We start from the raw sequence: 14,984 nt of genomic DNA, 5'->3' as shown, positions 1-14,984 counted from the left end.
AAATTGTAAAGAAAGAGTTTTAGGGGCATATTTGTTAATTATGATACTTTGTATGGTTCAATTAATAAATATGATAAATGACAATATTATTTAATAATTATTTATAGTTATTAAATAGTTAGAATTGGCATTTAAATGGTTGAATTTGAAAATTGGCGTTTTTGAGAAAATCAGATGCAGAAAAGGTAAAACTGCAAAATTACAAAAAGTGAGGCCCAAATCCACTTGTATAGGGCCAGCCACTTTTGTAGGAAATTTAAACTGATATTTTCATTATTTTAATGCCAAATAATTCAAACCTAACCCAAGTGGAATGCTATAAATAGATAGTGAAGGCTTCAGGAAATTTACACTAAATTTCTACACTTCTGATTCAGAAAAAACTGAGCCTTCTCTCTCCCTATCTTTGGCCGAACCCACTCTCTCTCTCTTCCTCATTGAGATTTCGAAATTCTTAGTGTAAGAGTAGTGCCCACACACAGCAAGTGATACCTCAATCATAGTGAGGAAGATCGTGAAGAAAGATCATCAGCAAAGGAGATTCAGAATCAAGAATTCAGAGGAAGAGATCCAGGTTCAGATCTTAATAATACTCTGCTACAGAAAGGATACAAGGGTTAGAGATCTGAACGGAAGGAGTCATTTAATTCCGCTGCACCCAATGTAAGGTTTCTTAAACTTTATATGTGTTTTAATTTATCGTTTTAGAAAGTTCTTATTAAGGATGTTAATAAACATACTTGTGAGTAGATCTAAGATCCTGGTAAAATAAATTCCAACATATAGTGGTTCAATCAGATCACGATCTGCTTAGTCCATTGTAGCAAGAGTTTCGTAGGTCTCATTTCGTGGTGGATCACCCCTTTATATACAAAGCAAGTGTCCACTTAATTACACCAGGATTGTATTCATTGTCAATTCGTTTGTACATTGATTCACAATAATTAAACTAAAAAGGTAAACATTAATAAATGAATAAAAATTTCTATTCACTAAATACAACAACGTATGCGACTTCTATTACTCGAATTGGCTATTCATATTCTAATGTAAGCTCGCGGGCTTTAGGATAGACCTAACATTTGGTTAAGTCTAAGATGCCTGCGTTCTTAGATAGTCACATTTATGGACATCGTGTAATGAGCTAATAGAACCTAGACGCATGAGTCTATGTTGGTTTATCGAGGTTGTTGGGTCACCGGGAGAAACTCGCATTATAGAGAATCGATCTCTATGTCTTCGTAGGAGTATGGAAAGGATACCCGCACGTATCCTGGTACATGCGAGTTGGATCCGTTCTTTGGTCCCACATAATACGAGTTACACGAAAGTGATTAGACTTTGATCATACTCGCATCATCTCGCTGATTCTAGCTCAGGCAAGGTTTAAACTCGAGGAGTCTCTCATGGATATCTCAGTTTTTCTTGGAAAACTGAATACAAGTGTCCTTCAACAAGGAGTCTGCTCTCGAGTTTCTAGGTGAGAGAAATCTCACTATAACAAGGGTTTTATTTATTAATATATATACATATATATATTTTATAGCATCTTTAGTTTATGCAATACTTTGTTGTGATTCGAGGTTTAAAATTATTATTTTAAAAAGCTGAATTTGATTTCTACTTCCGCTGTGATTCTGATATGAAGCCTAAAAACAATCAGGAAGCATCTTTAGAAACGCGGTTAAAAATTCTCCCGATTGACAATCTATTGTTAACCTAGGCGGTGGGTGCACACCAGGTCAACCTGGGCACTGGGTGCCTAGGTGCCTCAATTGGGAAATGTTCTAATTCTAATTTCTGTGCCTCTAGCATTTTTGTGATAGCTCTTATTCATGTCTAAGTACAAATTTTGAGCATTTTTCAATAAGACCGACCTAAAAATTGAAACCCTAGCTCGGAATGTCAACCTGGGTATTGGGTGAAACCTAGGTGCCTGAGTTGATTTTTGGGATGGCAAATCAATATCTTTTAACGCCCAGACTTTGGACTTGGAGTCTCCTTGACTTTTTGGTTTAGAATATACCTAAGAATGGTGATTTGGAAATAACTTGGCAGGATCTAAATACCGATTCTAGAAATCCTAGAGTGGATCTGGGCATAATGCTAGGGACCCCTCCCAGAGTTGACTGTTATGACTTGGGGCACTTAACTCCATGAATGTTATACTTCTTCCCACGTGTCAAATATTTATTTTCATGTCATCAAAGCTAATTTTTGTGTAAACATTTTCCCCTAAGTCAAATTTACACTTGTGTGTGGTTGATTTTCTAGTGTACACTAAGCTTGTTTCATACAAAACTACTAGGTGGACATCAATTTTGACTTCAAGAAATTGTTTTATGATTGTCTTGTTTGAATTCCTTTTATTTAGGAGACTTTAGAAATGTGACAACACAAAAATGTCAATACAAATTTTGATCTTCAGCTATTGTCTTAAGCATGGGCTCTCTTGTCACACTGCGTGTTTGAGTAGATAAAAATGTAGCCTTTGTTCCCTCGTAGGTTGCAGCCTTGGAGGTCCTTAGCATTCCCTCAGCTATGTTTACATCATAAGTGGTCTTGTTCATCCCCTCGACTTCATAGCAGAGGAGGCCTTCTTCAACTCCTCGACTTTATAGCGGAGGAGGCCTTCATCATCTCCTTGACTTCACAGCAGATGAGGTCTTCATATCTCCTCGACTTCACAACAGAGGAGGCCTTTATCAACTCCTCAACTTTACAACAATGGAGGCGTTCATCATCTTCTTGTCCTTATAGTGAAGGAGGTCTACATCATCCCTTCGGCTTTGCAGCAGAAGGGGTCATCCTGGCAAATGCCAATAAATTGTTGTAGTGGTTGCAGTTTGCTTTTTGTTCGATTGAGAATGTGACCAACTCTCGAATTAATATATCTAAGATGAGGGGTGTTCTCCCCATCTTGGGTGCCCCCTTGAAGCGATCGTAAGTGTGGTCTCCACTTTTTTTTCCTTAGTCATAACCATAGAGGTGTTCGTCATCCCTTTGGCTGTATCCACATTGGAAGAGGCCTTCTTCATCTCTTCGTCTAAAACACACGAGGTCTTCATCATCCCCTCAGCTGCTAGCATAGCAGAGGAGGTCTTCTTCATATCCCTAGCTATTTCAACAACGGGGGAGATCTTCTTGGTAGATATCAACGATGTGTTGTAACATTCATGTGCTATGCATTGGTTGCCAAGGAGACGGTTGATACAAGCTGCTATCTGGAACTTTACAGAAAGGTGGTAGATAAATGAGATGGCTTGGAGGTCGTAGAGTATTGACCTTCCTATACTTATATATTGTAAGGAGACTTGGTGTTGATTACTATGAAGGTAGTCATAGTGGTTTTCAACCTCGGGGCAGTTTTGACTGTCAGTGGTAATCTAATTTTACCACAAGGAGCTATGTCAACTTTGTTGAAACCATATATGAGCTATTTCTATGGTTCCAAATCTTTAAAGGAAAACTCATTCTCTCCAGAGTTTGTTCAATCAGGATATTTGATGATGTTCCATTGTTAATCATCACCATTGCCACCATTATATTGAAAATTTAAACCTCGCTGAGGAGCAAGCTGTTCTTTGATCGATCAACGATATGGCCAATGCCTATTATTGTTGGGAACTTGACAGGCAGGTGAAATACTTAAAAGTTAGCTCATAGGTTGCCTCATATTTGCTGTTTTTGCCCGCATCTTTCAGTTTCTTAGTGACTGGGGAAGAAGCTCTGTAGTTTGTTTGTTGAAGCTATCTACTAGCAGTGAGATATACAACTATCGAGGTACAGCGAGTTATTTCTTATACGCTTGGTGTTGAAGCATAAGTTCATTTTATCATCATAAGCGAGATGAATCAATATTGAAGAGTAGTGCAGAAAAACCTACAACATCTTGAATAAGGGTGAAATAGTAGGTTTTTAAAGAGCCATACTTGATGATTCCAACTCATAGAATCTTGTTAGAGGTTTAAAAGAAAAAACTCCAAGGGAGAAAAAAGAAAAAAATAAAGATTATACTAAACCCGTAGTAAGTACAATGTCCCATACTTAGGAGGAGCTTATCATCTGAAAGAAGACCACAACTAGGGTAGCTTCCCACTCCTAGAGGGTTTCTTACAATCAATTAAAGCTATCAAAGTGGCGACAAAATGGTATATTTATTCAATCAAAGTGAAAGAATATTATATTTTGATATAATATTTTTTTGACTAAATAAATGTTATATGCATGTTAGAAGTGTGTCACACATTTTAATCTACTAGGGAATTGTTACATTATTTGATAATATAATAAGTATAGATTAAAATGTGATAAATATATTATTATGTGAATAATATATATAGTAAATAAATGTGTAACCTATGGTTTTAACCTACACTTTGTAACCTACATGTTGTAACTTGGAGATGAGTTACAATTTATCGTCACTTGTAGCTCTTTTGTTGATCACACATAATTAGTGTAATAAAAGAGTTGTTACACAAAATTCAAAATAATGACGATATAGTTGTTACAAAATAGATTATACTCAATTATATGAGAGAAAGGTGTGGTGTATCTGAATTCTAAGTGTGATCACTTAAACACTATAAAAAGAGATCTTTGGTGCTTATTTGGAAAGAACTAAGTTTTCTATCAAAAAAGCACATTACTAAAAAACCCTAAGACTTGATAATTTTTAAAGCTATTTTCTAGAGGATTCCCTTAGTGGTTAGAGATAAGAAAAAATAAGCTTTTTGACAAAGGTGTCATACCTTATTCAAGTCATGGTGATCCCCACTGTTCTACACTCAAGGTTGTGAGTGAGTAATCTTATTTTTCTTCTTCATATTATATATATGTTATATAATATCGCGAAATCTATTCATCACTTGTACCTTTCATATATATACATATATATATATATATAGTGTATGTGTTGTAACATTAATGTAATCTACTTTGTAGTTCTTGTATTATTTTACAATTGAGTTGTAATATATCTTAATTATCTTCCATCGATATATAAAACCTCTAACACTATATACTTATATTTATAAAGTCTATTTTAAAAAAAAAGATTATAATTTATCAAAATACTCAAAACTAGTGATGTAAATACGAAACTTTTTGACATGACACGAAACTGGCACGAGCCTGGAAGGCACACGCACGACTAGGCACAAAAAAATACTGGCTTGGGCATGACACGACACGAAAAATATGTCCTTAAGCCTAAGACGACACGAGAAACACGAAAGACAAGACACGTAAGAATAAATATACTAGCCCAAAAGGCACGACATGCGACAAGCCTGAAAAGCATGACACGATATATTAAAAAACCTTATAATTTATTATTAATAATAATAAGATATGAATTTATCAATTATAAATAAATTAAAATAATAATAAAATTTAAATGTAATGCTGAATATTATAATTTTATACTTAAAACTATTAAAACATGAAAATTTAAGATTATATTAATTTATTTATAGTGTGTGATATAGAAATTTGAGTATTTATAAGTAAATATACAAATTTTGATAATGCTAATAATTTTTGTATAAGATTATCTGTAAAATATTATTCAAAAGTTATATAAATATAACTAAATTGATAAAATGTACATATACTTCAATAATTGTAAAAACAATATGAAAAAGTAAAACAAAAATTTAACTCCAAATATGAAAAAGGGCTAACTTATTTAAGAAAGGGAAATTTGATTTTCTATACTTAGAAAATCAAAATTTTTTTTCCCTAAACCAAAAATTTAAAACCTAAAAAAACTATTCCTTTTTTTTCAAAACCCCAAAAATACCCCCCTCACAATATTCTCTCTCTCTCTCTGCATCATCTCTCTCTCCCTCTATCTCACCCCAACCGCCCACCCTCACCCGAACCACCCTCACCCACCCACGTCAACCCCAACGCCGATCACCACCCTCACCCCCGTCGACCACGACCCCAACCCCTTCGACCCCAACCCCAACCCGAAAGAGCAACCCCAGTCCGACCCCAACCCCAGTCTCTGAAACTTTTTTTTTTTCCTGCGATTTGAGAGAGGGAAGAAGACAGAGGTCCGATGGTCGGACCTTGGGGGTCCGATGGGTCCGACCATCAGACCCATCGGACCCCAAGGTCCGACCGTCTTTTAATTTTTTTATTTTATTTTATTTTTTTTCTGCGATTTTGGAGAGAGAGAAAGAAAGAGGTCCGATGGTCGGACCTTCGGGTCCGATGGGTCCGACCATCGGACCCATCGGACCCGAAGGTCCGACCGGCTTTTAATTTTTTTTTTCCTGCGATTTGAGAGAGAGGGGACGAGAGAGGTCCGATGGTCGGACCTTGGGGTCCGACCATCGGACCTGGGGTGTGGGATTCTTGGGACCGGCTAGATAGAGAGAGAAAGAGAGATAGTTTTAGTTTGGGGGTATTTTTGGGGTTTTGAAAAAAAAAAAGGTATAGTTTTTTTAGGGTTTAAATTATTGGTTTAGAAATCAAATTTTTTGATTTTCTAAGTATAGAAAATCAAATTTCCCTTTAAGAAATACGGGCCATCATGAATTCGAGCATGACATAAAATACTTGGCCTACGGGCCGTGCCTGACCTACTCTATAAAAATTTTGGCACGACACAATACGACCCTTATTTTTGGTAGCATGGCACGATACGACATGACACGTTTTTTTGAAAAATACAGAAAAATATAAATTGAGCCAGTATGATACACAAAAATCTACAGCACTACTCAAAACAAAAAAGCCTACCGCCCCTGCGATATGACAAATGTTCGGTCTAAAAATATATATATATTTATATAATCATGTTGAGTACTTTTAAGTAAATAATCAAATTTTTATCATATGGAGTTTTTTTTTTTTCTTTTTTTTAGTATGCCAAAGCATAGATTTATTTTTGGTTGGCAGTTCTTGAGAAACTTCGCACTAGAACTTTATTATTTAGATTTAATCAAAGTTAGATAAGATGTGTTTGCTATGTGAGGATAAAGCAGAATATGTGCAACATTTTTATTTTGTTTGTGCATATAGTGCAAATTGCCTTAGCAAATTGAAAATTTGGCTTGGATGGAATGCTCATGCTCATAAGTTGGATGATCTTATTTGTTGGATTCGTAAAGCCAAAGGAATAAGTCATTTTAAAAACCAAGTTTTTAATGTTGTTTTTGCAGCCTTAATTTATCATTTGTGGAAGGTGAAAAAAATTATTTTTTAGTCTCAAAAAGTGTGGTAAATTGCTCATACTTTTCAGAGAATTCTTACCGATGGTAAAAGAGTGTTTTGGGTTATGCCTAAAAGAATAAAGCTAGAATATAAAGATTAGTTTGATTTAATTTGTAGTAGAGTTTAAGAATTGGGTATACAGTATGCAGGTTCAACAAGGTATACTCTTTTAAGGTTTGTACAAAAGTTAGGGGTGGCAAAATGAATTTTGATACAACACACAAACACGACACGAGACTTGACACGAAATAGAAATGGGTCAAACATGACCCAATCAGCTTAACACGAATTTGACATGTTTGACCCATTTTTTCTAAAAATAAAATAAAATAAAAAATTACAAATAATAATATAAATATGTAAAACTATATATTTAGTGATTTAATGTTAAGTTAAAAAAATATTTTATTTTTTTTAAAATAAAATTGAAAATATTTAAAAAAAAAAACTATATATTTAGTGATTTAATTTTTATTACATATATATAAAAAAAAAACTACATATACATAAATGTGTATAAGTTGTCTAATAGAAACTAAATTTATCATTTTTTTTTACCATTTCAGCTTCAATAATAGTAAAACAGATCAAAGTAGGTGAACACAAATATGATATAGGGTTTAGAAAATTAGATACGAGTCAAAAAGTAAATCAACACGCCTGACATAAAATATAAATAAAACAGATCACTTAAAATAAGATACAAACATAAGTTGATGACACGTTTTGAAACACAAATTCTATCTCAAGTTTGTTAGTGTGATCCAATTAGGACCGAACTGAACTAAGAAGCAAAACTAATTTACATCTTCTTAACTAGCAAAATTTAATGCATTAATTGAATTAACTATAGCTTCTTTCAAAAAAATTGAATTAATGATAACTTAAATCAGGTCTATTTTCTCAGTTGAATAATAGGAGTAGTTAAGCATATTTAGAATTTGTTGCAAAAAAAAATTGAAGTGTAGTTATGTAAAGTCTAACCCCACTGCCTCTAGAATTATTTTGGTCACATGGGGTCTTAATTAATATTTTGTCATATAATTAGGAGTCTCTTCACCTTAAGATAAAGCCTCTTATAATATATGATTTAACCAACATAGTAAGTTTCAAAAATTGTTGTTCTGGTGTAGCTAATGTGAAATTCTTTTTATTTTAATACTGTTTATACATTTTAAAAATTCATTCCTTTCAATTTGCATAAAAAAATATAGTATTTAAATAATTTTATTTTTGACAAAGTAAATTATTTAGAATTTTTTAAAAATTTATAAATAATATTAAACAATTATAATATATGCGATAAAAAAACTAAAAAAACTTTAAAATACCAAAACTGATAGAATGTGTATCCAAAATTTTCCAATAAGTTATTTGAGAGTGCAAGAATGTTCCAACAAATTATACACTTTTTCACTTATCAACAATATATAAATATTTATATTAGGTTAATATTACATGAATACTTAGTTATGTTCTTAATATATATTTTGATTATGTGTACTTTTAATTGTATAATTATATATAATGTTATTCAATAAATAACATCATTTTTTTTATTAAAAGGTATTTAATATGAGTACTATTTATTATAAAAAGAAAACATAATAGTATCTATAAATATAAAATAAAATTATTATACAAAGGTTTAAACAAATTCAATTAAATCCAAAATATTAGCAAGATGTATCGAAAATAATAATATTTTATAAATTCTATGAGATGTTTCAAAACTATGATGTCATTACACAAGTGAAGAAAAAAAAAATTAATGTACAGATATTTGCGGCGAAACCCTCTTAACATTTGTAATTGCTACACTAATAAAAAAAAGTGGTAGCAAAAATAGCTTATCTTACGATTTTGTTGCAGTCGTACCTTAACCAAAAGGTTTCATTTAGCATATATGTTTACATGTTTAGCGTGCATGTGTTATGTTTGCCTAATAGAAAACATATCAGTAAGAGTGGTATTAGTGTACATAGAGTTGCACTGAATACTGATGGATATATATTTGGAAAAGTACAGATTGACAGTATGACATCGGTACGACTAAAGTACCGAGTATAGGCTAGTGTTATGGTTAATCTTATTGTCGTATGAGCGTTCCAGATTTAGTACACATTGGAGGCGTGATAGGATTGTGATCAGGTGTATTGACGCCTAGTTATAATCAAGTTTATGTTTACGTTATGTTTATGCTTTTCTTACTGATTCTGTCAACTCATAGACATTGTTTAAATGTGTAGGTAAATGCAAAGTAAAGTCTGAGCAATATTGAGCCCGGGCTAGATGAAGATAGTACATATTGAGACGGTTAGCCTTGGAGTGTTCTGATCTTTAGCACAACTGACTTTATTATGATAGTCGATAGGCGACAACCTTTGTAACTATTGTATTTTGAAAACCAATATAACTTTTGAAATGGGATCTCGATATATGTATTAAATTCAATTATGAAAGTTTCAGTTTATTTATGAACATTTTTAATTAATTACGTTTTCAATAAACTCTTTGATTAAGAAAGAGATGCACCGTACTTAGAGATCACAATAACGTGCTTAAGCTAGTAGGGAGTTACATAAATATTAGAAGAAAAGTATTAGATTGAGGTAAAAATTTATATATGTGTGGTAATATGATGCCTTTGTCATTCTACGAGGAAAATAAGACACTGTCCTCCTTAGGCATGCAATATATAAAAATACATGCATGTCCTAACAATTGCATCCTATACCATAAGAGCTTTGTGGATGAAATGTTTTGCACCACATTTCCTGAACGAAGCAGATCCAATTCGTTGTTTAACGGAAGAGGTAAATCAATTAATTAATAAGTAATAATCACATTGATTGTGTCTAAACCAATTAACTCTTGTGTAATTTATTTCTTGTTTTCTTTTATGTTTCATGTGACTGAAAAAATAGTTAACACTAGCTCGCTAGATTTGTAAGATGAATAATGAGTTTAAGTAAATAATATAGAGAGACACACAAAATTTATAGTAGTTCACTCCACATGTCGCGATGGTGATAGAGCTACGTCTACTTCAAGTTTTTATTTCTCACAAGAATTGCAAGAGAATTGACTAAGGAGAGAGCTCTTATTTCTAGAGAGAGAAGGTAGGTAGAGATTCTCCAACCTTGTGGGGGCTAAGAATAATGTGAAAAATGAGCTAGAGGAGTTCTCCTTTTATAGGGAAGGAGGTCCTATTAAAATATTAATAAAATAATATACAAATATGAAAAATTCACAATGGACTGATCTTGGCCATTGATGATGATCTAACAATAAAAATTGGCTGTTGATGAAAATCCTCAATTTTTGGAGTTTGAATCTCGTCCGTTGGATTGTTTTCGGGTAATTTGTGAAAAAAAATCTTCGTGGTGTTAGGCACGAATTTGAATGTGAAATATTCAGAATTACGATAAGGGTGTGAGATATGTCTTGGTAGATCTCTAAAATAGAAATGCAAGTTGAATCTCATTGATCAGATCAATATTGAGAGAGTTATGACTGTTTGATTGTAGGCTATTCAACACCTAGCGCCATGGTTGACAACCCAACGCCCATGTTGACGTCCAGCGCCCAATTTGACATCCTGATGTCAACCTTGACACTAGATAAGTGAATAAACATCACAAACTTATATTTTTTGATGTGTAAGTGATATGCCAACATCACTTAGTCAGATTCTTTGTTTTGATGAAGTTACTCATCAGTTCTCAAAGATTTCGATTTTTGGTGAAATTAGGTAGACTCAAAACATACTAATTTTGCCAATATTCCACCATGTTCAAAGGGTGGCCTGTCACAAGTTGTAGCTCTTGTTTATTACTATGGAAAAATAGTCGAATGCTCGAGACAAAATTAGGTTCTGATGAGTAGAACCCAACGCACTAGGTTACATGTAACCCTTACCACTGGGTGCTTCTTGGGTGAACTCTCTGTGCTCGTCGTGATACTTTTAAGGCGTTCAAGATTGAAAATGAGGTCTCCTAGCCCATTTTTGACCAAAATAAGAAGAATATTCTCATAAGAATTCTTCTGAGTTGTTGTTAGTAATGGCCCAAGTTGACAAACTATCAACCTGGGAACTTGGTCCCAGTTTTGGCCAGGTCAATCCGTTTCTTTCTTGAAAGTAATTGATTCTTCATTTTTGATGGAAAAAAATAAAATGCTCGGGATACTTCTTCAATATTATGGTTGGAAGTGCCCCAAGTTGACAATATGTAAATTTGGGCGCTCCGTGTCCTAGGCACCTAGTGCCTTGGGAGCTCAAAACTGAAAGTGTTTCAATTCTAATTCTCGTTCCGATGCCTCATATATATTCGTGACAAGTCTTATTCATATCAAAGTAAAAAGTTTGAGCCATTTTTACTAAGACAGACCTGAAAACTGAAAACCTAGTTGGAATGTCAACCTGGCCATTGGGTGAAAACCCTAGGCGCCCTGGTTGACTTCTAGGGAGTTGCTTTGTCTCTTTTTAGCTTCCATGCCTTGGAATTTGATTCTTCTTATCTTCTTGGTTTAGAACACTAAAACATGGTGATTTAAAAATAACTTGACATGATCTAGACACCCATTCAGGAGTTCTCAAAGTCAACCTAAGCGCAAAATTAGGGACCCTTCCTAGGTCGACTGTTATGACTCAAGACTACTCAATTTTAAGAGTTTTTCTTTCTTACCACATGTCAAACATTGATGTCCACATCACAAAAATTAGTTTTCGTTTAAGTATTTCCTAAATGATTGATCATTTGTTTTATATGTTTGAACATTTTTATATATTAAACATTATCTTCTAGTGTTTGTGCTTTCTAGGTTGTGCTTTGTAAAGATTGCTCCCCAACATTATAACTATTGTAATGAATATGATTAGTAGTAGGTCAATTATTATTTTTAATGGTCATTGATAATTACCAAGCTTTTATAAAATTCACTTACTACTATCTTATAAGTAGGTGAACACACCTCTATTCAAGAGAGTGCTGATCAATGTTGAAAAAATTATGAGTACTCTTTCTAAAGTGGAGATGGCTCATCAATCTTGAGGACTGAATTACTATGATTTTTGTGCCTATTTAAATATATGCATATATTTTTTTTTCTCTTTCAATACTTGTTGTTCTAAGTGAGTACTCATTATTTATTCTTGAGTGTTCAAACGACCTTTGAATACTCGAGTAGATTCAGGGTTATCAAAATTCCTAAAAATTTTCCAAAATATCACCATTGATATAAATATATATATATTAATAAAATTTTGTTTTGCAAGAGCATTAATTTTGAATGACATTACAACATATCATATACCATATATAGTATATGAGGAAGAAAATGAACACTCGCTCATAACCTTGAGAAAAAATTAATGGGGATCACCATGACTTGAATAAAGTATTATCATCTTTGTCCAAATATTTGTTTCTCATATCTCTAAGGATTAAGATAACTCTCATGGAAATAGCTTTGAGAATATGATTTTCTAGCAAAGTGCTCTTGTTGATAGAAAACTAAGTTTTACAAATGAGTGTTAGAAATTTAGTTATTTGGGGTCACTATTGTTAAAAAATTTTGTTGGGTCATCATATAAATGAGTCGAATTTATGTGGTCTAAATTAGAATAAAGCTTATGACTTAAGGCATGGTTGTTATGATTTTAATATGTGGATACTATTGAGATAATTTCTTATTTGATTAGGGCCAAATTAGAAATAGTAAATAAATAATTAATTACTATTTTTATAGTTATTAATAAATAAGTATTAACATCATATTGTATCTTTTTATTCTTTAATCCCTACCATCAAGAAACTTAAATTTCAAAGAAAATTTTGATGCAAAAAAATTAGAAGATCATACCATTAAAATATCGATTCTATAGACTTTAGTACGATTTTACTAATTTAAATTTATCATTTCATTCTCTTGAATTAATTAGGATTAAATTTAAATTTAAAGTATTCTAACATTACAGAATATTACTAAATTAATTATTGAAGATTTATGGTAGTATTGATCTTCAATTAAATTATTTTTGTATTTGGAATATTTGGTTTGTTGTTGATGTCAAGTATATTTTAGGTTTGCTAGTAATTGTTAGATTACTGTGTATACTATGTGTGTGCGATTTAAAAGTTAGACTTTGATTGACTTTGATAAATATAAATTATAAAGGTTAAATTTTACTAAAGTTATGGAAAACTTCTATTCGCTTTTATATAATGGAATTCATGACCATGATATATATTTAAGATTTTTCTACAATTGATAATGATCATTTGGTTTAAAAGAAGATAAAGTGCTTATATATATTTATAAAATTGGAGATTTCGTGATTGGCTTGTGAAGAAGGTGTGATGTGAATACATGGAAAATGTAATTGATTTTATTTACTTTTCCTGTTTTATATACAAAATATTTCACAAGCCATTAATCTTATATGGATTCATTGAGTTTTAAATTTTATGAGCATACGCTCATGGCTTCATTCAGGTTTTATTGTTATTATTTTATTAAAAATAGATAATAATTTCAGCTACTAGTAATATTCAAATTTTAATTTTGAAATTTATTAAAGAGATCTAATATTTTAGTTAAATTAATTAAAATAAAAGATCACCAAACTCATTACTTTTCAATAGATTAATTTAATTAAATATTAAAATAATTGTGTGTATGTAATTTATGTGTTTATTAACGGGCCCAAAGATAAGTTAATATTTGACCAAATTTCGTACATATGTGATAAATGTGTGATGATTAGATGGTACCTTGTGTGAATAATATGTTTGTCCAAAGATATTACATATTGCTATTATCAATGTTTGAGCGCTGCAACACGAGTACCACTTACAATTTATATTACTGTCTAAAGACTTAATATTAATAGTGTGTTTGGTATCTTGAGATGTGATTAATTATTATTTGAATTTATTGTTTTATTTGGATTCTTATATTAACATGTGATTTATTTGATTGTATTGTTCTTTTTAGCTATTGCTAGTGTATATGCTACCCTTAATTCGGTACCAGTCCTTAATGGTAATAACTTTAAGGACTTGAAGGTAAACATTTTTATTATTCTTGGCTCCAAGGATCTTGAACTTGCCTTAAGGATGGATCGACTTGCCTCTGTTACGAAAATCAGTACCTCTAAGCAAAGGAGGATTTATGAGAAGTGGGACCGCTCAAACCACACGAGTCTTATGATCATCAAGCACGACATACTTGAGGCTTTTCGGGGTGTAGTGTTCGAAGAGGTTACCGATGCCATAATTTTTCTTGGTAAAATTGAGAAACGCTTTGCAAAAAGCAAGAAGGTGGAAACAAGTACTCTTTTAAAGAAACTTATTTCCATGAGCTTCAAGGGCAAGGAAAACATAAAGGAGTACCTTATGGAAATGTTTTGTCTTGTTTCAAAGTTAAAGATACTAAAGCTTGAGCTTTCAGATGACTTGCTTGTGCATTTAGTGCATACGTCTCTTTCTCCATAATTCAGCCAATTGAAGGTCAGTTACATCTGTCAAAGGGAGAAGTGGACTCTTAATGAGCTCATTCATTTTGTGTTCAAGAGAAAGAAAGATTGAAGCAAGAGAAGACTGAAAGTGCTCATTTGGCAAGCACCTCTAAGGATAAGGGCAAGAAAAGGAAGAATGTGGCTGCTAAGGATAACAATCCATCATATAAGAAACAAACTCAAGCTAACAATGACAATGGTTATTTGTTTGGCAACATGAAAGGACACATGA

At 32.3% G+C, this 14,984-nt stretch overlaps 1 protein-coding gene across 1 annotated transcript; it reads left to right on the top strand.

Moving 5' to 3' along the window:
• The first annotated feature begins 3,600 nt into the window (after positions 1-3,600).
• On the top strand, positions 3,601-14,729 carry LOC133034113 (uncharacterized). The gene is made up of 3 exons (XM_061109133.1): positions 3,601-3,639; positions 3,705-3,783; positions 14,230-14,729. The coding sequence occupies exons 1-3, from the start codon at positions 3,601-3,603 to the stop codon at positions 14,727-14,729; spliced, it is 618 nt and encodes a 205-aa protein (XP_060965116.1).
• Positions 14,730-14,984: the final 255 nt, after the last annotated feature.

This window comes from Cannabis sativa, chromosome 2, assembly GCF_029168945.1.
Source record: "Cannabis sativa cultivar Pink pepper isolate KNU-18-1 chromosome 2, ASM2916894v1, whole genome shotgun sequence".
In the NCBI taxonomy this organism is placed as follows: Eukaryota; Viridiplantae; Streptophyta; class Magnoliopsida; order Rosales; family Cannabaceae; genus Cannabis; species Cannabis sativa.
Note: the sequence above shows the minus strand (reverse complement) of the source record. Positions and strands in the feature narration are given on the sequence as shown.